Consider the following 26,010-nt stretch of genomic DNA (forward strand, 5'->3'; position numbering starts at 1 on the left):
TGAGGTGAGAACTTAGGAACTTCTCCAGGCTCTTCTGAGTGTGACCACAGCCCTATTATACCTGGGACCTTCCAGATTCTTAGAAATCTGATGGGGCTTTTCATAGCCCTTAGGCCTATCTCATTCCGTTTTTCCTTTGAAGCTTTCGGTTAGTCTACTGTTTTCTCCACTGTTATTCAGCACGGCAGGCAGGCATCAAGTTAATCAACTGCCTTTAATTTTTTTCCCCCAAGAAATGCTCCTTGGGAAAAGGCTTTTCATGTCTGATGAAGTACAAATCAGGTCAAATAAAAACAACCTCGCAAGTGGAGTCTTGTATTGAAGCACCAAAAGGGAAAATAATGACAATTCTCTGTGAATGAGTCTTTGAAGAAGCTCCAGCCTCACTCGGCCCTGTCTGGAGACCGCTAAGTGATGGTTTTCAGTGAGAACAGAGGCTGCTACTTGTTAAGGCTCTGGTGGAACTGGAAAGGCTAAGATGAGAGTAGGGTGAATTAAAATACCACAAAGCTTTTTAAACCAAGTTTCAGCCAGTTTGGTTTGGAATCCATGCTTCTTGAGTTGTTGCAAGTTTTTGCTTAATTTCCAAAGTTAAAAAATTAATCCCGACAGACTTTTGCCATGTTTGTCATTGACTTTGTGAAGAAAAAAAATTTTAGAGGTTTAAACTGCCATTTTAGCAGAAGTCATTGTGGCAAAAATGACTTTGGGATTCTATTCTGCATCACTTATTGGAATGTACTACATTTCTAGCCTGGGAGTGTGTTGGCCAGGCTGCTCAAGAGCTGTGCCACAGAGAAACAGCAGGCATAGTGAAAAGTGTTTGTAACAGCTTTGTTCTACAGCGCAAAAGCCTGAAGACAACTGCCATGTTCAACCAACGAATGAAGAAACAAATTATGACGTACGAGGGAATACCTCACAGCAGTGAAAATGAATGAATTATAGCTATATAAATTCATATGGGTAAATCCTTATAACATGATTTTAAGCAGAGAGAAAGAAACCTGAGAAGGGATATATTCAATGAGATTCCATTTACATAAAGGTTTAAAACATATAGTTAAAACTATTAAAGAAAGAGAAAGGAGTAATCTTTAAAATGCAATATTTAATGATTACTCCTGAGTCAAAAGATAGGCGTGAGATAAATACTGAGAGAATGATAGCAGTGTTAGCAAAATACTATGTCTTAAGTTGGATGAAGAACTCAAGTGGGTTTATTATTATGCTTTATAAGCTCTTAATGTAACTTCTTGTCTTTCTGTATATATTAAATGTTTTATACTAACAAAAAAGAGAGAGTATAAACCATCTGGAAAAGGCTGTCTTCACCCCTTTGTCCCTTACCTATTTGTGCTACCTCTGTAAGAAATGACTTCTAGGGTCCCTGAAAGAGATCAGAGGATTGACAAATTCACAGACTTTGCCATGTATTCAACTGTGTACAGAATCGTAAAAGAAGTAATGGTGCCTCTGAGCTTGTACCCAACGGGTGGTACATGTCTCACACTTCAAAGGCCATTGTGCAAATAACGGCAACCACTTACATGTAAATGGCCTAGTCCATAGGCAGCACTCAAGGAAAAGCAGGAACTATGGGCAACACAAAATCACAATGTCTATTTAAACATTTTTTTAAAAAATTATGTTCAGATAATAAGGTATTTTTTGACAAAAATTTCCAGACAGCTAAAACAGTTTTTACTTTTTTATGAGGACATTATTTTTGGCAATGCGGTCAAACATAGCATCAAAATGAACCCTTAAAAAGACCCTGAATAGCCTTAGCAATCTTCAGAACAACATGGGAGAAATCACACTACCTAATTTCAAACTATACTACAAGGGCACAGTAACCAAAACAGCATGTTATTGTCAGAAAAATACCCATAAAGATCAATGGGACAATATAGAGAGCCCCCAAATAAACTCACACCTATATGTCAATTAATATTTGACAAAGGAGGCAAGAACATACAATAGGATAGACAGTCTACTGAATAAGTGGTGTTGGGAAAATTAAACAGATATGTGCAAAAAATATGAAACAAGACCACTTTCTTATAACATATGCAACAATAAACTGAAAATGAATTGAAGACTTAAATGTTAGACTTGAAACCCTAAAGCTCTGGGAAGAAAACATAGGCAGTAAAATCTCTGACATTTCTCTTAGGAATATTTTTCCTGTATATCTCCTTGGACAAGGAAAACAAAAGAAAAAATAAACAAATGAGACTACATCAAACTAAAAAGGTTTTGCACTTACTGAAAAGACAACCTACTAAATGGGAGAGGGTATTCACCAATGGTACCTCTGAGAGGAATTAATATCTAAAATTTATTAAAAAATAATTGTATTCAACACCAAAAAACAAAACAAACAATCCAATTTAAAAATTGGTAGAGGATCTGAACAGAGACACTACTCCAAAGAGGACATGCAGATCAATGTCACTAATCGTCAGAGGAATGCAAATTTAAAAACCATAATGAGATATCACCTCACACCTGTCAGAATGGCCATCATCAAAAAAATCAACAAACAACAAGTGCTGGTGAGAATAAAGGGGGACCCTAGTGTACTGTTGGTTGGACTGAATATTGGTGCAGACACTATAAAAAACAGTATGAAAATTCCTCAAAAAATTAAAAATGGAACTGCTTTATGACCCAGCAGTTCCACTTCTGGATATCCATCTGAAGAAACCCAAAACGCTAATTCAAAAAATCATATACATGTTCACTGCAGTGTTATTTACAATATCTGAGATATGGAAGCAGCCCAAGTGTGCATCAGTGGACAAGTGGATAAAAAGTTGTGGTACATATATACAATGGACTATTACTCAGCCACAAAAAAAAAGAGTGAAATCTTTCCATTTGTGACAGCATGGATGGACCTAGAGGGTATTATGCTCAGTGAAATGAGTCAGAGAAAGACAAATACCACATGGTTTCACTTATGTGGAATCCAAAGAACAAAATACACAAAAAAAATTGAAACAGACTTGTAGACACAGACAAGAAACTAACTGGTGGTTGCCAGAGTAGAGGGGCATTGGGGCACTGGGTGAAAAAAGCAAAGAGATTTAGAAGTACAAACTGGAAGTTACAAAACAGTCATGGAGATGTAAAGCATAGCACAGGGAGTGTAGTCAATAATATTTTGGTAAGTACTCATGGTGCCAGATAGGTGCTGGAAATATGGGGAGGACACTGTGTAAAGTATGTGGCTGTCTAAGGACTATGCTGTATAATGGAAACTAAGACAAAATAATATTGAAAGTAAACTGTAATTGAAAAAATTTATAAATAAATCCTTAGAGTAAATCCTGATACGTGTTGAGCCATTTTTTCTAGCTTTACTGAGGTATGAATGATCAACAAAAATTGTATGTGTTTAAGCTGTACTGGATATTTTGTAACATCTTTTGAACCAAATATTGAGTCATTCATAACTTTAAAAATGTTGAGATTTTAGAGATATTTCTATTTCTAGACATACTTTAAAAAATGGCCTATATAGCCCTGGCCAGATAGCTCAGGTGGTTGGGGCATTGTCCTGTATATCAAAAGGTTTTAAGTTCGATTCCTGGTCAGGGCATATACTTAGGTTTCGGGTTTGATCCTGGGTTTGGGCACCTACGAGAAACAACCAATTGATGTATGTTTGTCTCTTTTGCTCTCTGAATCTCTTTCTCTCTCTCATATCATTAAAAAAAATCCTGCCCTGACTGGTATGGCTCACTTTTGGGGGCATCATCCCCCAAACTGAAAGGTCCCCTGTTTGATTACCAGTCAGACAGAGCACATGCCTGGGTTGTAGGTTCAGTCCCTGATTGCGGCACGTAGGAAAAGCAACTGATTAATATTTCTCACATGAATGTTTCTCTCCCTCTTTTCTCCCTCCCTTCCCTCTCTCTAAAAATAAATAAATAAAATATTTTAAATATATATATGTATATATGTCCTTGGGTGAGGATTAAACAATGTCCTATAGAACAATAAAAATATTTTGACATAACTCTTCTTCCAATTATAGTTTCCAGTGCACCAAACATTTCAGCATTTTCTGAATATTTGTGTTCTTTGGTATAAGAGTCTGAAAAACAGCCAATTTGGGCATTCGTAGCTTTGAGAAATTTCTGTGTATATGTGTATGTGTGTGTGTTTAAATATGTTGTTAAAACCTAGAAAATGAACGCCTCCATAATTTTTACTAAAGTCTACTGAGCGTGTCCATTGTGTACCAAAGTCCACTAATTTACAGCCACAGTTTGCTGCACCCAGTCTGGTGAGACATCAGCATTAGACCCTCTCCCTGTGCCTGGTATGTTCTAATTCTTTCAGCCTATCAGTATCCTCAAAGGAAGAAGGTCACAATTAGGCTAGTGGTCATGATAAGTTCAGCTACAAGCAAAAATCGCAGGTAATCAAATGTGCGTTTGGCATGTTCCATTTTTGTACGTATCTGTCATCTCCTGGATCCCCACCCTCTATGAGTTTGGTGACCTCCTTCCAGCTGTCTCTTACCCCTCAGTTCAGCCCTCCCTCCAGGCCCACCCTATTGGAAATAAGGCTCTTAATTCTATATTTTCTAAGCCAAATTAGTGCAGTCTCGCAAAATGTGGTGTCAAAATATGCCAGCATTGTTTCATTCAGTTACTGATTTTTCTGGGAGGATGTGAATGGGGCACATGAAAACTGAATGCAGATGCAGGATATGAAAAATAAAACCTAAAGTTTTCTCTTTTTACATCTCTGATCAGCAGATAACTTACCAACGTCCTCAAATAAGCCCCCTTATCTTCTTCCTACATCTGAATAAAGTACGCAGCTAAGTGTTACTGCTCCTGCCAGCGGGTCACACCGGAGTTTGGGGCAGGTAGACGCCGAGTAGCATCTTGGTTAGCTCCACACCTCAGTTCTCCACTCTGGCGACAAGTCATCTGTCACTGCTACCTTTCCCAAATGGCATTCCCACAGGGCTCTCGGCCTGTCAGCGCTGGTGCCTTTGTTATGATCCTGCCTGTCTTAGACTAAAGAGAAACCAGCTGCAAAATCTGGAATACTCACCAAACTAAGTTGACTTTAGCTCTGGAATACCTACTCTTTGGTGTGCCATAGTATTATTGAGAATCAGATCCACTTGTCATTTGCAAATAGCTCAGAATGTCAGCACCGCGCACTGCCTTCAACATTACCAAGTCCTCCCTGCTGATCCTGCACAAGAACCAAGGGCCCAGAGAAGTTAAGTGATTTATCCCAAGTGACACAGCATTTAAGTGGCCAAGCCTGGACTAAAATGTCTTAATTCTTAGGCTGGCTCCTTTTCTCTATTCTTCTCTTTTCTTTTTTAACCGTACCTACTACTAATTTCTCAGCTAAGGAGGGGGGAAGCATTTGTATGAATCTTTGTTCTTAACATAAATAGCCAATGTTAGTACAGCTGGTGGTCAGCATGTCCATACTATGTTGCTGACACTTTGTAATTGGCTATTTTAAATGGCTACCTCCAAAAGTAGAATCAGGTTTTTGTTCAATGGACTTCAGACATACATTGGGCGATTCTGCATTCTGTGAGGCTAACAGTGATGATGATTTTCAGTGTAATATGTGGGCATTCTACTTGGGAAGGTTTCTGAATCACTGATTAAACTTCTAGAAAATCAAAACAGTAAGAAATTGTGGATGCTAACATAGTCCTGTTTCTTTGTTATGAAGTGAGTCATAATCACTTGAAGTGAGTCAGGAGAATCATTTAAAAACTCGTACTGTGGCCTGACTATTGCTTGTCGTTTGACTTCTTTTGAAACTAAGACCCTCACATATCGCTCTTTTAAAAAGTCAATTTATTCCAGTGCTACCAGTCACCTACCCCAACAAAAAGGATTATCGCTAAAGTGCTACTGGGCGACAGCTGAAAACTCCCCATAAAGCTGAGTCCTCTTTTCTTTCTGATAGCTCATTACCAAAGATAAAGACTCAGGAGTAAGCAACTTACTAACGGCCCCAGAAATACCCTGTGATGAGCAATTAATGTCCTGATGCTGATCATGTCAACCGTACAGAAGTATAGCTATATATATATATACATATAGATATATATATATCTATATGTATATAGGTATATAACTACCTAGATATATAGATATATATCTATATAGGTAGATATAGATATCTATATAGGTAGATATAGATATATGGATATAGATATCTTCCTTGTCAAAGTCATATTTCTATAGATTCTGGCTTCTTAAAGAGTTGGAGCAAAGATTTCTGGGAGATATAATTCATTATAAAATATACATTCCTAATCTGAATTTTTAACCACAAGAGGAACACTCAGGTGACACAGAATAATAATTCATTAGACACAAAGAAAAATAATCCATGGTGAACACACAATACAATATACAGATGATGTATTATAGACTTGTACACCTGAAACCTATATAATTTTATTGACCAATGTCACCCCATTAAATTCAACAAAAAAAAGAAAAGAAAAATAATCCAATTAGACTTTATTTTAAATTAACAAAATTCACAGTGCCGATGTTGTTGATCACAATATATTTCCCTTAAGCCTCACAATTGCTAAAAATATCAAATCAATCATGGCCCAGATTTCATTATGAAGTGTGTAAAGTAGTGCATTAAAAAGCCGTGTTAGCACCAACCAAGTTTACTGGGTGAGTGCACGCAAGATGCACAGCATACCTTTAAATAGCACTGTTAAAATACCAAATAAAATGTCAGCGTCTGTCAGGTCTCTGGCTTTTATAAATTGTTTAGACTGGGAAACGTTGGGTTTGGACATTGTTCTTTTCATATGATGTAGAAAAGAAGAGACCATAAAAAGAAAAGAACAATAAAGCGTAGCTCATTTTTGAAGTTCTTTCATGGAAAAACATACTTTGGATCATTACCCTTCTAATCAACAATTTCCTTCTTCCTCCCAATCCTTCCCGTCTGGTATTTACCTTTCTCCCCCCGCCCCCCACCTCCTGCACTCTGGGTGGTATTCTGAGCTTATACATAGTACTCAGTAATCATATTTTTTAAATCACTTCAAAAGAGAACCCCAGGGGGGCATGACAGATATGTATATACTGGGTATTTTTAACCTGGACCCTAGCTTTAGTCACCATTTCTATGCTCTTAAAAACACACCAGCGTGCCCTGACCGCAGAGCCCCCCCAAGGGGAGGAAGACCCTCGGAGCAGGAGCAGCTCCTCCCTACCTGTACACTCGTTATTATCACACCTCAGTGGCCATCTCCCTGCCCTCCTCCCTCTGCCCCTTTCTTTTTATTACCACACCACACTCCCCACAATTCCCAAACAACAACACGCCTGTTTCAGCTTCTTCTCTGGATTTCCCACACTTAATGCAACCCAGACCTCACCTTCAGCTCTCCCGAGGCCACTTTGGAAGCCAGCTCGATGACACAGCCAACAGCCATGCGTGCAGCCCCGGACGAGTGCAGCTCATTCCAAATGGTGTCACTGTCCACCTGAGCAAACAGTCAGCGGAGCCCACAGAAAGAGAGGGAGAAGGAGAAGGGATAGATGAAAGAGGAATGGAGGGGGAGGGGAGTTGAGGAGAGGGGAAGAGAGAGAAAGCAAATTTGTGAGGAAGGGCTGGCAGAGTAACAGCCTATGTACAATAACATTAGTCTTCCGTCTTGGCCAGCTGAAAAGGCCTTCTGGACACAGCTTTGCTTATATTTTTTCTCTACGCTGACTTCTCCAATGGAAACACATTCCTGCCATGCCTCACTGCCATTCCCTGTTTAGATTTCTCATTACAAACAGCATTACATAGGCTAGATCTGGCGTAGTTACAGGCCTGCTAGACACCAGGCCCCAGTAGTAGATAGAGTAAAAGCTAAGAGCACTTAGCTATACATAAAAATCGGATTTGCAAGTGCTACAGGGGGAAAATTCAAATGCCTTTCTGGCTGCAGGTTTACAAAGAGCCAAAGACAATTACTAGGCAGGTAGCAGTGGCAGTCAGTGAGTAGGCAGTAGCAGGCACACTTCAGGTTCTCCAGCTCAACGGAAGGAGTGTGTGGTCCTCACACTTAACACTCACAATATTCAACTGCAAGGAGCCAATTTTATGTTTGAAGCGTCAGGTTAAAATTTCTAACATTTAGTGCAGTTTGGCAGGTAGTCTTAGTACAAACTGGTATTATTAAAATCAAAGAGGCCATTAAAACACACGATTGCTTCTCTATTGGAGAACATTCCTATCAAAACAAAGCAGGAACCAGTATTTGGGATTTACCTTTATAAAATGCTATGCAATGAGAGAATATTCACAATAAGGACAAGAGAAGTGCAGTTGTGGTTTACAATCATCATGTATGTTACATATTTTTATGTACAAAATACTTCATAACTAAAAATAACAGTATCAGATGGTAGAAGTCTCCTGTTTTAGAACACAAAGGACTCGATGCACTCTGATACAATACAATTTTTGTGACTGTGCAAATATTAAGATTTCTCAAATGTGTCAAAGAAGGGAAATTGCATACAAAATGAAGATAGTTTTAAATGATGAAAGAGGCCTAATGACATAGACAAATATATGGTAAATAATAATGAACACATATAGACAAATACGGTAAATAATTATAATTAACACCTATTCACAAGGCATGAAGTGGTTTCTGATGCATTCTCATGCGCCTCTGCTCAGGAGACACTTACCAACCTAACTTCTGTCAAGAGCAATGAGGAAATAAATAATAAATGAGAATAATAACTACATAAATAAATGCAAAATTAAGATCCTCTCAACAACAGTAATGTGGTGAAGACAGGAGTTTCTGGAATTAAGCTGTCTGGGTGATATTATGGCTGATGTAGACCTGAAGGACAGTGGGCAACTAATGAATGTCTCTGTCCCTTGGCTCCCTTACCTGTGAAATGGCCACTTTTGAAAGTACCATCAGCAAATAATGTTGGTGAAGATTAAATGAGTAAGCAATAAGTGGATGTTAGCTACTCCTATTTGGGCTACTTTGATGCCCATTTGGTACTGCCTAGCACAGGGCAGGGGCCTAATAAGCGTTCATTGCATGAATACACTGTGGCTTAGAGAGGGTACTCAGCTGGCCCGAGGACTGGCACACGGACCTCTGACCCCAACTGCTCCTGTCGCTCTACCACACTCCCAAAGTGACCCTCGCTTTCTGAGAACGTTCAGCCCATGTCCTACTCAACACTAGAAACTATGAAGTGAAGGAATCATGAAATGATCATTGGAACCTAAACATTAAAAGTTTTATTTATTTATTTTTCTGAACCAATATAAGTAGTTACTTGAGCTTCATGTGACTGTATCCTTGAGGAAGACAGTTGTTTAAGTTGAAAATAAAAACCAACATTCACATTGTGTTGCCCACTTGTTCACAGATTTTTCGACCATTACAGCTCTAGGTGTCATAAAAAGTCCTTGATAACCAGACTGAAAATTCTTCAGAAGGCAAGCAAACATAGAACAAACCCCTAAGTCCCAAAAGACTTAATGGGTGCCTCAAAATCACATACAATTTCCAAACCCCTTTTACTTGATATTGGGATACAGTGAAAGTTGGGTTTTTTTTTGAAACAGTGGAAAATTTCCTTCTAAAAAGTTGTAACACTGCACTTGATTAGAAAAATACTATAATAGCTGTTAACAACATGTGTTTGACCATGATAATAAGGGACATTAGAGAGTCACATGTGACTTTGTCTCCCATCCACCTTCCTGTCCATGTCTTTCTCTCCTCCTGAAACTGTTCCTATAGAGATGAAACTCTGTGCCACCAATTTTGGTGAATAAACTTTTATCAGTCAAAATACTTATTTTTTAATTCAGCTAACCTTTATTGGGTATCTGCTATATAATGGGTGCTATGGGTTACAGTATGAGGTTTACGTTTCTAATAAGAATATGGTTATTGATTGAAAAAGTGCTGGGTGAAAAGTTATATAAATATAAAAACATTTATCTCAATACCACTGCGTCTTATGTTGTATACACAGTTAATAACAAAATGGTAGTAATGATCAAGTTTTGTGGGTGTGATCTATTCACAAGTGGGTAATTGCATTCAATTATGAATTTATGAACAGGTTTATCTTAGCTCAAGTTGCCATCACCAAATACCATAGAATGGGTGGATTCCACAACAGAATTGGGTTTCTCACAGTTCTGGAGGCTAGGAAGTCCAAGATTAGATGGCCAGCCAACTCAGTTGCTCTTTGAAATTCTAATCCAATGTTCTTCCTGGTGTGCACATGGCTGCCTCCTCACCATGTGTTCACATGGCCTTTCCTCAGTGAATGCATGTGAGGATAGACCCGTCTGTCTTCTCCTTATTAGGCCACCAGCCCTATCAAATGAGGGCTCTACCCTTATTACCTTATTTGGCCTTCATTACCTTCTGAAAGCCCTATCCAGTTCAATCATAGGGCTTCAACAGGTGAATTTGGGAGAGACACAATTTAGTCCACAGCAAGGTTATATCCCCAAAGCTTGTTTATGTGTCAATGTCTAAGCATATTTCCCCAAGACATTGAATTTGAAATGGTGTTTCAGGGCCATTAGCTACCAAAAGCTACCACCATGTTTTTGCCATGTTACAATTTAATAATAGTGCCAAAGGTTAAAAAACGGGGCAGTCATGAACTCTTCCTAGAATGATCCGCATCATTAGAAGATATTCCAAAATCCACTTGCTGCCATTTTCTCCTCCCTTCATGCCCCACTTATTGGAGGAGAGATTGTGAAAACACCTATAGACAGGAGGTCCCAGAGACCGGAGAAAGGCAAACTGAAGATGTGCAATGAAAGCAGGGGGAGCAGAGAGTGACAAATGAGCAGACCCCAGAAAATGCGTTAGGTAAACCAATTAAATAATAAAGCAAGTCTTTGATCTTATTTACACCTGGGACTCTGCATTCCATGTCTACCCTCAACTTCAAGCACCGCATAGAAAAGTCTGTGGGGTAGTGTGAAGAGGAAATGGAAAGGCAGACTGAACATTCCTACGATGCTCTCATATTCTGTGTGGTACAAATGCAAGCCCCTGGTTCCCATAATCCGCCAGGGGCATGCTATCGGAGAGCTTTTGATGGGGTACCTATGACTGGGGCCACATGGAGTTCACAGGGGGAGCTTAGGGGGACTCCAGTGCCAAGGAGAGCCAAGCTGAGGCTGCTGGAGCCTGGGAACCCCACCAAGACCCTGCAGTGAAATTAGAAATTGGGAGAGAATCAGCTACTGAGCTCCACGTCTAATGCTGAGAGGCCAGGGACAATCGGGAAGACCAAGGAGGTTGCTATGGAAGCCTGAATGTGCAGACGACAGCCTGGGTATCCAACAATACCATCAGGACTCCATCCCTCCCTCATATCCCCAAATGCCATCTTCGGAGAAGAAGCTGAGAGATTGAGCAATTACCTAAAAAAAAAACTGAGGACAGAATTTTAAAACTGAAAGAAGGCAATTCAAACTCAAAGACACTGATATATTATTAACTGCAGAGATTGGCGTAATTACAAAAAAAGGAGGAGCATATTGATCACACACATGAGTGCACATGGGTAATTTTTTGTCACATTTCCAAGGTCAGATATTTACTCTGCTGGATGACAGGAAAAAAGTTCTAGCCAGGACCATGGGCAGAAGTATCCAAGGATATGCTTCATATATGGCTAGTGATGTACAATTAAATTTTAGAATCAATGTGGCAATATGCAACTTACTGTCTTAGAATTGATCTGAAATGTTTTACCAAGCTTTTGCTTGCATAGTATTCTTAGAAAAAAAACAGTATACTTTCTACTTTCAAACACTTCTGACAATGTAACTAATGTATAAAACATCAAAGCAGTTTTAATAGTCTGCTAAGTAGTTACTATTAAAATAATAGTTAAAATAAAATGATAGTAGTTACTCTGAGTAGTTACTCCACAGAAGCCTTGTTTTATTGTCAAAATTAAAATCTATCCATCTTGAAATTATCCCCCAAATGTTCAACTCACTTTATAAATATGTAGGAAGCTCTGGACCCAACTTGTGTCTAAAACTGGGGTTCAGAAACATTAGATGAGGCTGTCCCACAAATAGTCTCTCCCTACATGGTAACACAGGGTCAGAACTGAGAATTACACAAGCTGGCCCAGAAGGACGGTCCAGCCATTAGGAAGCAGGCCCCACAGAGCCTGACAAAGGTTCAGAGTCTGGCATTGAGATCGCGTAGCCCATACTCCCGGACACTCATGTCTCTTCAGGAGGGCAGAAAGGGGTGAGGGGAGAGAGAAGTCTATAATTAAAACTGAGATAGGCAATGCATTTTAAAAGCTGTTAAAAAGTGAGATTGAAGTAGAACTCTTTGATACCAACTTAAAAGTTATAATGCTAAGAGTGAGAGAGCGGGAGAGGCACATCTTTCTACCCCAGGAAGGACCTCAGCAATGGGAGGGATCAGGAGGGATCAGCAATGGGAAGACCCCACAGGCATCGGCAGAGGCCAGCAGGACGCATAAATTAAAAACAGAAAAAGAAAAAAAAGGAAAGAACAGGAGATGGGAAAAAAATAGTCCAGCAATTCAGAAGAATACAGCAATCATTCATATTAGTCATTATCTAAGTTCCCTGATATAATTAGGAAGATACTCTCTCCATGGAAACGTGGAGGAATTATAATAAGAAGAAGAGCAAGAACAAAAAAAAACATTCTTTATACATCTATTTGTAAAAACTTAGTCACCAGATAATACTCTCTACATCTGAACAAAAAAAGAACATCACTTCAAAACCTCTCTTACTAATAGGGAAAGAGAATACGGGCAATTAGTACAACCGCTGTATCAAACATGATGTATGGAATACGAATGGTAGGAATGTGATCTCATTCACGCCAAGTCATTCATAGCGGAATGAATTTCAGGAAAGAAAAAGAAAACCATGGACATTTCAGGTTTTCAGTTTTATTATTATAGATTCTCCTACTCTTAAAGTTATGGCTTATTATTAATAGCAGGCAATAATGAAAATAATTATAGTGATCATCTCATAATCAGAGTGCTTATTAAGATCCAAGCACTGTGCAAAGCTCTTCGCCTGTATTAGTCCACACAATTTTTACAACCACCGTTGACACAGATGTTACTATAAAGCAGTTTCGTATAAGAAATTCAGAGAGGTTATTCAGTAATTAGTGGAGTTGGAATGAGAGCCCCCCCAAAAAGAGTATGAGCTCTTAACCCATATTGATTTTTGTAATATAATCATAATCTAATAACTAAGTAAATAATAAAATGATCTTAAAAGATTCTAATCATATTTGTAGAATCAAAGATTTACCTAGTGAAATGAATCAGCTGGGACCTATAAGAATGATTTATCATAAAGGTGTTGAACTTGTACCATGTAAATTTTCTATGATACAAAAAACTCAAATGCCACGAGTTGGGTCTGAACTGGTTGGAATTTCCCCCAGTGCTGTCATTTCTCTGCCGTTTTTCTAAGGCAGTGGTTCTGAGTGGGGTTGGTTTTGTCCCCCAGGGACCAATTGGCAACTTCTGGAGACCTTTTTTACTTGTCAAGACTAAAAGTCAGGTGTATTTCTGCCTTCTGTTGGATAGAAGCCAGGAATGCTACTAAACATCTTACAGTACAACAGGACAGTATAACAAAGACAAATCTGACCCAAATGTCAATAATGCCAAGGTTCAGAAACCCTGCCCTGGAAACACCGAGAACCACATAAATAACAGTGCTGCCTTATTCACATTGCCTGCTAGAAATTTCAAAGGCAAATCTGTGGTCTTTTTCTAGTAAAGGTAGTAGCTACTACAGCACACATTTATGTACTAATTCCATTCCTGGCTCCTTGTATTTTCACTTTTGAATGATTGCCACACCTACTTTAGAAACACTCATCCATAGTTCATATTTATTTGTTCTGAGAGCTGCTTAATATCCTTTATGCGGCAAAACTAAAGTAAAAGTAGAAAAAAGGGATGGGAAGCAAAAAGAGAAAGCAGAGAGATGACCCAGAGAGTATGTAGGAGAGGAGAAGGAAGGGACAGAGAAAAAATGTTTTATATTTTCCTGGTGACTTTTTAAAAGTTGTGCTCCTTCTTGCTTATTTATTACTTGGAAGACAACCTAGAATAATTTTTTTCAATATTGTTCTTTTCCTGAATTTAGCCAAATAATTGTGTCTCCTGAACAGAATCAATGCTAATATAAACCTATTTTTAAGAATTGTTCTGCCCTTTTGAGTTTCTTAAGTTTCACAAATGTTGGTGATCGAGCCAGGAAAAACCTTTCACAGTTCTTCTCATTCGTTTGCTCCAATCTCCACTTATCTTCCTTTAATATATCAAAGAAAGGGACTGCAATTTCTTTTAATGGCTTCAAAAAGGAAATAATTATATAATGTCAGTGGCAAAAGAGAAGACCAAGGACATCATGAGGTTACTGGCATCTATACCAAGAAGAAAAAAAAAGAAAGAAAGAAAGAAAGAAAGAAACACTTTCTATTGAAAGCCAGGTCCTTGAGAAATAGTGGTTCATGAGAATGTTGGGTCTGCTCCTGGGCCCAGGGAAGGCTGGGAGTTCACGGGTCGCCTGATGCCTTTCAGCAGCCATGACTTATTTGGCCGAGTGGAAATATATAAGTGCCATCTTTGAGTATACCCATCCCTCCAAAGTGTTCACCTCCTTAGAAACAGATTCTGAGCATCCGAGAGGTAGGTATAATATATCAAAAACCATTGTTTTCACAGTTGAGTTATTCTACCATGGATTAGAAGCATGAATTTAAATGACCAAGACTTCATTCTCTGGATTTTTCAGGAAATGAAGATGTTCCCTGAGTGGTCCCACGCCCACCCCCATCTCCCATTCAAAAGCCTCTGTGCTTCTGTTGGGTATTCGCCTAATGATCTTCAACTTTTTAAAAAAAATTCTCTATCCTGAGAACAGCCACACAAAAATAGACAGCCAAATACAAGTGTGACATACAGTACACAGAATAATCCTAGTTCCAAGTGAGGCGATGATCCAAAGATAGCGCTGCCACTGGCGACACACACCGGCATCTAATTTATGGTTTAAGAAACAGCAGCGAAACAGCAGCAACAACAGCAGTTCTTTCCCTAAATATTTCCTCAGACCTGAGTAGGTATAATTTAGTGTTAACTAGGGCGTCAGGCACATTTTGATGTTAGAGGGACTGATGACCGATGTAGACAGAACGACTCCATGAACAGGGACAAGGTACAAAGAAAAGGCCCGGAGAGACTCATACATAGAGGTGGTACGGATCAGGGCTACAGTGGTGGCCACACGTTCTGTTGACTCCAGAAGTCCTACTGGCGATGCAGAGGTGATGTAACGCAAGGAAAAGGAGGTGGGGCCCTAGGGGCAATTTTTCAATTGTCAATATTGAGAATTCACTTTTTTTAAAAAAAAAATCTCTAGCCAGACTAAAAAAAATTTTGTTTCTTGAACAAGGATCCTGGGCTTCCAGTGCAGAACTTCTGCCATCCACAGAGACTCATGTTTGCACTGAGTTTAAAAATTCTAAAGCAGGAAAGGGAAAACAGTGTCTCACAGGAACGAGCTGGGTTGGCTCCTGTGTACAGTGATCACAGCCTCACTCAAGTGGATCATGTGTGTGTGTGTGGGGGGGGAACTGGGAGTGTGTAATTACACGGGCTATGATTATAAAGGGTTCCAGCCTCTGTCTGAGGCAACGACTGGAGGACTGGAGCAAGGACAGTCAGATTAACATTTCAAGAAAATGCTAAAAATATTCACAGCACTCACAGAGTTTTATTGCACTATTAAAGTTTGTTATTTGAGAAAATATATAGTGATGAAAATTATAATTAACTCAGCAATGATTTTAAATTCACTTGAAGCATATGAATTGCAGCAACATCTACATTCATGTGAAAATGTAGCCTCATGTTTTTAACACATAATGTTTATTCAGTCCATGGACAATGCTGGATATGCGAATGAATTCGTGGATTTCATGTAATTAATAACTTCATGGCCTTCAGATTAGTGAACACAATTTAAGAATAATTGGCCTAAATTTTCTCTATGATTTAAACTCTAAAAGGCTGCAAAGAATGATACACTCATCCTCACAATTTTGAAGAGGCTGAATAAATATTTACTTGAGAGGTGTTTGGGAGCTGAGGTAACAGACAACCAAGAAACCTGAATTGTTTAATACTTTAACTAGATTCTTAAAAAGAGGAAAGAGAAAAAAATGAGGCAGAAGAAATATTTAAGAGATAACAGAGACATTCTCAAAAATAATGGAACCACAGATCTAAGATATTCAAAGCATAACTAGAAAACAAAACAGCAAAGAAAACAATCACACAAACATATGAGAAAACCATACCAAGACACATCAAAATGCTAAAAACTCAACCAAAAATCTTGACAAAAAAAGTCAGAGAAAAGTGACACATCACACAAAACCGAACAAAGTTAAGAAGATAGCAGGTTTCTTGTAGTAGAAAAAAATCAAGCTAGAAGACAATGGAATGCCATTTTCAAAGAAAACAAAAGACAACCAAGAATCCTGTGTTAACAAAAGTATCTTTTCAAAACAACTTTAAGAGATAAAATAAGGATTTTTCAGAAAAATAATAGCCATGCCACTGTATTGCCATCTGATCTGAGTGACAAAAATGGGTTAAAAAGCCCCACACACATTCCTCATCCAGGATAAACAGTGCAATATAAGATGGAAAGTTGGATTGATAAAAATGAATGAACAGTGCTAAAGATGATAATAATGAAGGCTCATATAACAGAGACAGTTCCTTATTTCCACTCCCTTAAAAAAGATAACTGGCTATCTAAAGCAAAAAAATCTGTGGCATTTATGGTGCATGCAACAGCCCAGTGTATGACAACAAACGCACACGCAGACTGAAAATAAACCACAGTCGGAGTCTTATATGTGTGGTGCAGTGATATTACTTGAAAGCAGACTGTGATGAGTATCAATAAGGGCAAATGCTGCAGAAACCACTGAAAAAATAAAGAGGTAGAACAAATAGGCCAGTAGTGAAATTAAAATGAAATATTTTTTTTAAACAATATTCTATTAGCCCTGGCTGACGTAGCTCAGTGGATTGAGCGGGGGCTGCAAACCAAAGCATCGCAGGTTCGATTCCCAGTCAGGGCACATGCCTGGGTTGCAGACCACAACCCCCAGCAACTGCACATTGATGTTTCTCTCTCTCTCTTTCTCTCTCCCTTCCCTCTCTAAAAAATAAATAAAATCTTTAAAAATTAAGTTAAAAAATATTCTATCCAATGGAAGGCAGAAAAAGATATAAAGGAAAAACCAACCAACCAATCCCAAACCAACAACAACAAAAAAACAAAAACAGATGGAACAAATATAAAACTAACAAGATGACAGATTTAAATTTACCCCTATCAAGAACCCCTGGCTTACAATATTGCTCTTTAAAGAATGGGTCAGAGAACCATGGTGTCCCACAGGGTTTTCCCCGTTCACATGACCAACACAAGCAAGCATCCAGAAGTTTTTACAGCAATCTGTTCAGAACAATTTTATATTAATATATATTGACTCTAATAAATATAATTGAGTTTTGATTTTGTATATTTTTATACCTCATTTTCAGTAATTCCTTTTAGGCATTTTATGAAAGTACTGCATTATGACAGATAGGAAATAAAACATAAGCAAACCAAATATTGTTCTTCACACACCACTATTTGAGAAGTGTTAAATTCACAGAGAAAGGTCTTTTTCTTCCGAAGTGTCCAAAGAAAGAACTCTATTTGGGTAAGAGAAGAAGACAGAAAAGGTGAAGCTAGAGGTAAAATTAGGATACATCAAGAGTTTTAGTAATAAATTAGCCCTGTCAAGATAAGTTGTATCAAGAGACAATGAGTAGCAATAATCTTAGTATCACACCAATAGTTTGTACTTGGGAGCTTTCACAACCCCAAGATTTGGAGAAATTGTCAGGCTTTCCAATAAACTTTATAATAGAAATCTTAAGGAACCAATCTTTGGATAAAGTTTCCTTTACCTTATCCCATTCTTTTGGATGGCAGCTTTGGCAAGGGTACTGTCAATGCTTATAGTTCAATAGCACATTATTTACATTTAACTTTAGAGAGCTTGAAAACTATCTCTTCCATTTGTAATCCGTTCCAACTTGGACATGCTCATTAACAACTCCAAGCCTTAAGAAAAATGGAGATAAACTATCTTCCTCATGAAATCACTACACAATAGCATTATGTTAGTTAACAGGTGTGAAGTACTTAACATAGTACAACACAATTGTGAAAGTAGGAAGCTCTCAGTAAATGTGAAGTGTGAAAAAAAATCCCAGAATTTTGGTTCCAACATTACTTTCTATTCCACGGCACATCAAAAACAAAATCATATGTGGTAATGCTGGAAGCCAGAAACTACCTCCAATCAGAATGCTACATTTTTTTTTTTTTTAGCTACATATGGATCTAGTTCAACTAGAGTTTCCTGAATGAACGTGGACCATTTCCAAGCACATCCAGCATAGCTCAATCATTGGCACCTGAAACAAAGCTAATGCTCTGAAAAGCTGCACATGATAGAAATTAAGCTACCTGTACTGAAAGTGGATGTGAAAGTATTTAAAAGGGAAATAGAATGACTTAAAAGAAAAGGAATTTAGGCACCGTCTCCTTTGTATAATCTAAACGCCGCTTGTTGATTCAGTTCAGAAATATTCCAGTTAAATGTAATACTATTGTGCCCACTAACGAAACAGGTTTCACACGCACTATGTTTGGTTGATGCAGTATACGATTCTTCCTAGGATGCCTTGAGTATTTCACCCTGGAAAATGGGCACCAAAACTCTTCAGCCAACACCAGTCAGGTTAGCAAGTTCTTGCTTCTATGCTGTTGGTAGCACCACGGGGCATTTCTGAATAATTCAGTTTAAACTTGAATAATGATCAGATGCCCCTAGAAACCTCCTGACAGACACCAGACTCAATGAAGAAACAGGTTTTTCATCACAGGACTGATTCTGTACCTCTTCAGCCATGTTATATAAAAGTTTGACTATAAAAGAAATTAAGTATCTTTTCAACTTCTGCATTGCATCAGATAAAGTGCATTTTAAGTGAATCATCTATTGCGGACTACATATTTCTTCACACAGCATCTTGATTTGGTAACTTAGAAATTACCTACTATTTTTTAAGTCACTAACATCATTTTAGTTTGATTTAATTTCTAAGACAGTTTTTCTACATGGTTCATTCAACTTCAAGCTCAATATAGTATGTATAATGGCATCTGTAGGCCAAATTTCTTATTTGTTTGTTTTGGGAAATAGAATAATTACTTTTTTCCTTTAAGAGGTATTTGAGTACTTCCACATCTTTCTATCAATAAGCCACCATTCTTCCAGCTGGAGTTGAAGATTCCAGCAGACATTTTCTTCCCAGGAGCAGTGATAGTGGGAGTGGCAATAGGAAAGATTCCAAGATAGAAAAGCCTTATCACTAGTAAAGTCAAATGTATTACTCAAAGCAAGCAAACAGTAAATATCTTTGATCAGCATCTAAAGAAAGACACAGGGGCCAGAGTGAGGAAACTAGTAAATGCTGAATGCTGTTAAATACTTTACAAGCATTACCCATTTTTTCCCCATAACAGCTTAATGAACGTATGGCTTAGGTCACTTGTACAAAGAGGATACTGAGCTTTAGAGATGCTAAGTAACTTGAACAAAAAGTTCCATAGCTGATAAGGCACAGGGCTGGCCTCTCAATCAAAGTCAAACCTAGACATGGGTATTGTTACGTACTGAACTGCATTCCTCCCAAATTCAAATGCTGAAGCCCAATCTGACTCTATTTGTAGCCAGGACCTTTAAAAAGGTCAGTAAGTTAAATGTAGTCATAATGCTAGGGTCCTAATCCAGTATTACTGGTGTCCTTGTAAGAAGGCACCAGGTATCCGCGCACACACACATGGAGAAGGACATGTGAGAACACGGTAACAGGGTCGCCATCTGCAAGCCGAAGAGAGAGGCCCCATGAGAAGTCAATCCTTCAGCATGTGGTCTTGGACTTCCAATTTCCATGACTGTGAGAACATACATTTCTGGCTGAGCCACCCAGTCTGTGGTATATTTTATGGATGCTAGAGCAAAATGATACAGATAGGAACTTTGCAAAAATTTCTCTATATTGTTTGTTTTATAGACATCTTTTTAATGACACACCATGAAAGCTGGTGTTACATGCCATGACTGCAGGGTCTGACATGTAATAGATGCTTAATAAGTTTTTGTCAAGGAAATGAATTAATGAATGGAAACAAATTAATTCTATAACGATATACAAGGTCTGTCCAGAAATAATCCAGCCATTGTTAATATAACGAGAATAGTTTGCACGACATTGCTATAACTTGGCAGCCAAGGAGAGTGGACTGGAATGCGCATGTGTGAACAATGACGACTTCACTGTACTAGTCAGTAGGGGCAGTAGACACCACTGAGTGAGCATGTGTACTGTGTTGCCGTCCCATTCAAAATGACTGAGTGAGTAGGGCAATGTATTTGCATCCAATTTTGTGTTAAGCTTGAACATTCCTGTGTGGAAACTATTTGGATGATTCAGAAGGCTACAGGATGGGCAACTGGTGATTGGCAGCTTCATCAGGACAATGCGCCCACTCATGCATCACATCTCATGCACAGAATTCTGGGAAACATCAAATCATCCAGGTTTCTCAGCACCCTCTATAGCCCAGATTCAGTGACTTCAGGCTTTTCCCAAAACTGAAATCACCTTTGAAAGGAAAGAGATGTCAGACCATTGATGATATTCAGGAAAATACAGTGGGGCAGCTGATGGTGACTGGGAGAACTGTGTGAGGTCCCGAGGTGACTACTTTGAAAGTGGCTGAGTTGCCATTGTCCTACGTACAATGTTTCTTGTATCTTGAATCTTCTTCAATAAATGTCTGCTTTTCATGTTACATGGCTGGATACCTTCTGGACAGTTGTTCGTATGGAAAAGGACACACAGGTTATGATGATCACAATAGCTTTATTAACTCAAAGGGATGTTACCCACAATGGCAAACCTACTTTTGCTCACTCCTGTATTTTTTTCCAGGGTTTTAATGTGAGTAAAAAAATCTAAAACGTGATAGAAAATCTCTGTCCGATTCAGGTCCTGCGGTACACACATAGCTTAGTGAGGAACACCTCTCTCTTCTTCAGCTGGGGCACACCTACACTCGCAGCTCTCCTGTGCCCGTGCCAGACACCTCCTTTTCCTGCCTCATTGTTCAGCAGTGCCTGGAATGCCCCGTGTGCCCTGGACTTTTGTGGTCTAGGTTCACCCCTGCCCCTGAGAGAAACTTTCCTATCCTGTAACTATTTGCCCAAAGGAGACAGAATGCACTCTAGGGCCTAGTCAACCAAATCCCCAAGTATGCCACACTTGATCCCCAAAGAGGATAACAAAGCACATTTCACGAATCACCTCTACTTTGCAGAAGAAACTGAAGCCCATAGATAGTGCATGATTTGCCCATTCATGGTCATATTGAATCTTGCCACTCAAAATGTGGCCCATGGAAAAATAGATAGCATTGATATCACATGGGTGTTTGTGAAAAATATGCAAATTCAGGACCCGTCAGTTCTGTCGAATCAGGATCTCCACTTCAGAGCTGCAGAGCGGGAGAAACACCGCTGAAGCAATGACAGTGTGGAGATGTGAATCCAAACGTTCTAATCTCTCAGTCAAGGTTCTTTGCCCGTGTGCATCAGCACGGTGTCTTCTGGAAACAGTGCCCCCTCCCCCATTAGTAGTCGCCCTAAAGTACCACAATTCTAATGATAGAACATCAGTTGGGTAGGTATGTCAGACGAGACTTCAAGGTTTCAGAGCTTTGAAGAGTTTTTAAATCATACCCTTGAGACAGCAGCCTATTTATTTTCTGCAAAACCAGACCTAATTAGGGCCACCTGTCAGAGTGAGGAAGTGTCTGGTGACCATCACTCTTTCCCTCCTGTAGGATAATAATGAAAGTCATCTTTCTGAGCTGAGGACCTGTGTTATTCTTCGGTGCATCCTTCTTCAGTCAGCTCTGTGGCCTATAACAATGGGTGTTCCCCCTCCTCCTATGTGATACAATGTGCCAGCCCTTTGAATGTATATATTCATTTCATGTTAGATGTTCTGCTAAAACCCTGCGACCTTTGAAATGGAGCTGGGATGGATTTATGATGACAATGGGTGGGTGAAGCCACATGCTTTTTCTCTTTTGTTCAGCACTGGGAGGAACACATAAATGACAGCCCATTCCCTTGGGATCACTTGTAGGGCATAATGCCCACACCTTAGCTTCTTTAGTCATGGTGAGATGAAAAAGAAACAGGGCAGCTACAGGCAGGACCTTCAGATTCCAAGGAAAACCATGGATATGATGAATGAATACTGTGACCAATATTCCATATGGACAGAAGGCGTGAACTATTAATGCAGCAGCTGGAAGAGACGAGGGGCATGTCATGTACGTTAATGTTCTACTACGGACCGCCTCGCGGTATGATCGACGGCTTTCTGGGAGCTCTGCTGACCTTGCATGTGCAATTTTTAGTGACTCTCTCTGTCTTCAGAAAATATTCTTTACTATTTACGTGTCAGTAACAAGAATAGAGGGACATGTTTGTTGTGGCAAAGTATGACACTTTGAGGCTCAAGGAATCCTTACTTAAGATTCTGGTGAACCGAAGAATTTGCCAAGTAATGTATGGACTCCTGTGGATTATGTGGTCAGCCAAGGAATTTGAGAGTCACCATTGTTGTTATTCACAGTTTCAGGGACCTGTTGCTTAGTCCCACCAAGGCTGAGTTCAGAGGGAAAGCCACGTAGTACTGTCTCAGTATTGTCCTACTGTTTCTTCATTAACCTGATATGCACAGTATATACATGGTATTTCATAAAATGCTAACCTTTTCATTCTCTAGAGAGTGCACGTTAGGGCCCCCTGCTCCTACCGGGATCAGCTTCATAAAATTAACTCGGTGTTTGAGGAGAGTTTTCAGTGTTCTAGTTAGGGCTGAAATGCTGTGTAGAGCTGCATAATTTTTCCCCCCAAATTAATGATGTCTGACTAAGTGGATTTAATCCGTTACAGGAATTTCAATAGAGAAGAGAGTACGTTTGGCAAAGTAAACAACTGTGCTCTCCTATGGCTAGGGCCGCTCTCACTGGGGAGAGGAGTGCTGACAGCCACTGGGCGGAAGTGACAGTGAGCTGTGTGTGCACGGTAGTGTGGTTAAGAGCTGCGGAATCAGGAGATTTCTGCTTCACCACCTACTACTTGTGTGACATGAACAACTCACTCCCCTCTCTGAGCCTCAGGGTCCTTTTCTATAGACTCCAAAGACTTGGCTACATCTTTTGTAATAAGATGCCCAGAACTGGTATAAAGATTAAAAGATACAAGGTAGGTTACCATTGCAAACTGCACATAGAGGGTAGTTAGTCTCAGGTGAGGCTGTGAATCAGCCCAGTTACTCGAGAACCAAGAGGGTGAAGAGTTCTCTAGGCCCCTGACAAAGCCAGGGCATTTTACCTGTCCCTCCACCCAGGATCTAATTCCATCATTAAAGTCAATCCTCTGGACCCCATTAGGGCCAAAGTTAAGAGTTATTATTTTACTTATATGGTTAGAGTACAGTCCTGAATTACTTAGTTGTCATTTTTATTGGCTTTTTTCATATAATATTGAAAATATGGAGGCTCAAAAACTGATAGCTATTAGTAAGAGATGCCCCTGGAATTCATATTCCAAAAGTTGAGTTCCTTGCATTATATACATGCAACATACAATTGACCACAAAGAAATTGGAAGGTCTCCATCCTAACGTCCATGCACTAACTTAATGCAATCAACAAATCAGTTGCCCTGAATTTTTCAACTTGGATATAAATTAGCAGGGACCAGACAGAGACAAAGGAGGCCACAATATAATAGTGTCATTCAAAAAGCCACTAAAATGAACATGAAAAGGCGCTGGGAAGTATCATGCAAATTCCAGGGCATTTTCCTCACACTTGAATATGGGCAGGTGTTAGAGTGCTGTATCTAATTTGCAGCTGCACAATGTGTGCAGGAAACTGTCTGAATAACATCCCCGGGGGCTGGGAACCCCACAGCTCATAATGCTGCTAAGCCGTGGAGCCACCCAGGTGTCTCACAGCTCAGGACCTGCTATTGAGTCCCAGACCCATGAGCCCTTTTTAACTGTGCCCCCTGGCTCAAGCTCCTCCAGATCACTAGGTCAGATCTTAACAGAGATCTCAGGATCTCAGGTTGCACCTGTAAATCCAGCTTGCCTGCCCCCACATTGCCACACTTCAATCCACAAGGCAAGGAGGAGGCCAAGAGCTCTGCATGTTCTGGACAGGACACCCCTGCCCCCAGCTATTCACACCTGCATGTGCAGGAGTGACGGTGGGGACTCAGAACTCTGAGCATTCCTGACAGGCCCCTTTCAGCCTCCCTGAATTTTGTTTCCCCATCATCCTGCCTTGGGCCCTCAGTACAGATCTCATGATTTCCTGGGTCCCTCTTTAAGTAGTCACCCCAAGAAGCCAAGACTCCCAGGTGATCCCTCACTCATCGGTTCTAATCTTCAAAAGGCAACACTTCCCATCAACCACCTGCTCTGTCCCCGACCCCACCAGAATCCACGCACCATTCTTCGCTTTCTTTTCTCCAGAATACTCATCATTACACACCCATACAGGGTGGGGCAAAAGCAGGCTTAGAGTTGTGAGCATGCAGAATACAGAGTTAACTCTTGTGTTCTTATTTATTAGTTATTGCATTACTTCCATACACATAACTATAAACCTACTTTTTTCTCTATCAACTCCCAGGTCTTTCTCACTAAAATTGATGAATAGAAATAGACAATTAATACAAAGAAAAGGTGATACAAAGGAGTAGGAGGTATAAGTGGAAATCAAAAAGGGAAAAAGCATCAAACTGTAAGAGAAAATGATGAGACTAGAGATCATTCCATACTTGACACACAGCAGTCTCTCAGTACATGTTTATTTTACAAAGAGCGCACGGATGGATGTTGAAGTATCTAAAGGAAAGGCAACAGGTCAGGTAAAAAAAAATGTAATCTCTTTAGTAGCAAAGAATTTCAGTACTTGCAGGCCGCGTTTTTTCATTTCTTCGAATGACCACATTTCAAACTGGTGTAGGATTATCTTGAGAAGGCTTTATAAATTGTTATAAAGGATAGGTAGATTATGTCTCCATGGGAAATATTAATTAGATACCACATAAATCATGTTATTTAAACTATAACAGAATAAATTGACCAAATGATTTGGGTATCATCCTATATGTGTTAGTTTTTTAAGGGACTCAGTAGTCTTCAGAAAAACAATGATTCAATGTACATAGTTAAAGTCGTTTATTTTACTTATTATTCTATATGTAACATTGAGACTTTGCACGGCAACAACAGTGCTGCCCCCCGGAAGTCAGGAGCCACGGGTTCTGCTTAGGGGGTTTGCAATGACTAAGTCCTAGGAACTCCACCATGAACTGCCCGCTGCTCCTCAAGCATTCAGTCAACTATTTTAGTTCTAGATTTTGAAAGAAAAATTATTTGAAAATTTAGACATTATGCTTCACTGACCTTTCTGTCAAAATACCTCACAATGACAAAGCCAATAACAATATGCCAGTATTATGTATTGAACATTATTAGTTTGTTACAAGGATGAATATCTGGATCTGGAACTATCCAGGCTGGAAATATGACAATGGCGAACATTTTTTTTCATGTTGAAATGAAAGCTGGAGGTAGGACTGGATTTAGATGCATTTCAGGCTGCAAAGTGTAAAAGCTGGCTCAA

General features: G+C 39.4%; 1 protein-coding gene across 1 annotated transcript in view; it reads right to left on the reverse strand.

The window, feature by feature from the left end:
• Positions 1-26,010, reverse strand: part of HDAC9 (histone deacetylase 9) — an 825,092-nt gene that overhangs the window by 186,781 nt on the left and 612,301 nt on the right. The window contains exon 18 of the mRNA XM_036010543.1: positions 7,418-7,525. Within this exon, the coding sequence (XP_035866436.1) occupies positions 7,418-7,525 (108 nt within the window). The remainder of the gene's footprint in view (positions 1-7,417; positions 7,526-26,010) is intronic.

Source organism: Phyllostomus discolor, chromosome 10 (genome assembly GCF_004126475.2).
Source record: "Phyllostomus discolor isolate MPI-MPIP mPhyDis1 chromosome 10, mPhyDis1.pri.v3, whole genome shotgun sequence".
In the NCBI taxonomy this organism is placed as follows: domain Eukaryota; kingdom Metazoa; phylum Chordata; class Mammalia; order Chiroptera; family Phyllostomidae; genus Phyllostomus; species Phyllostomus discolor.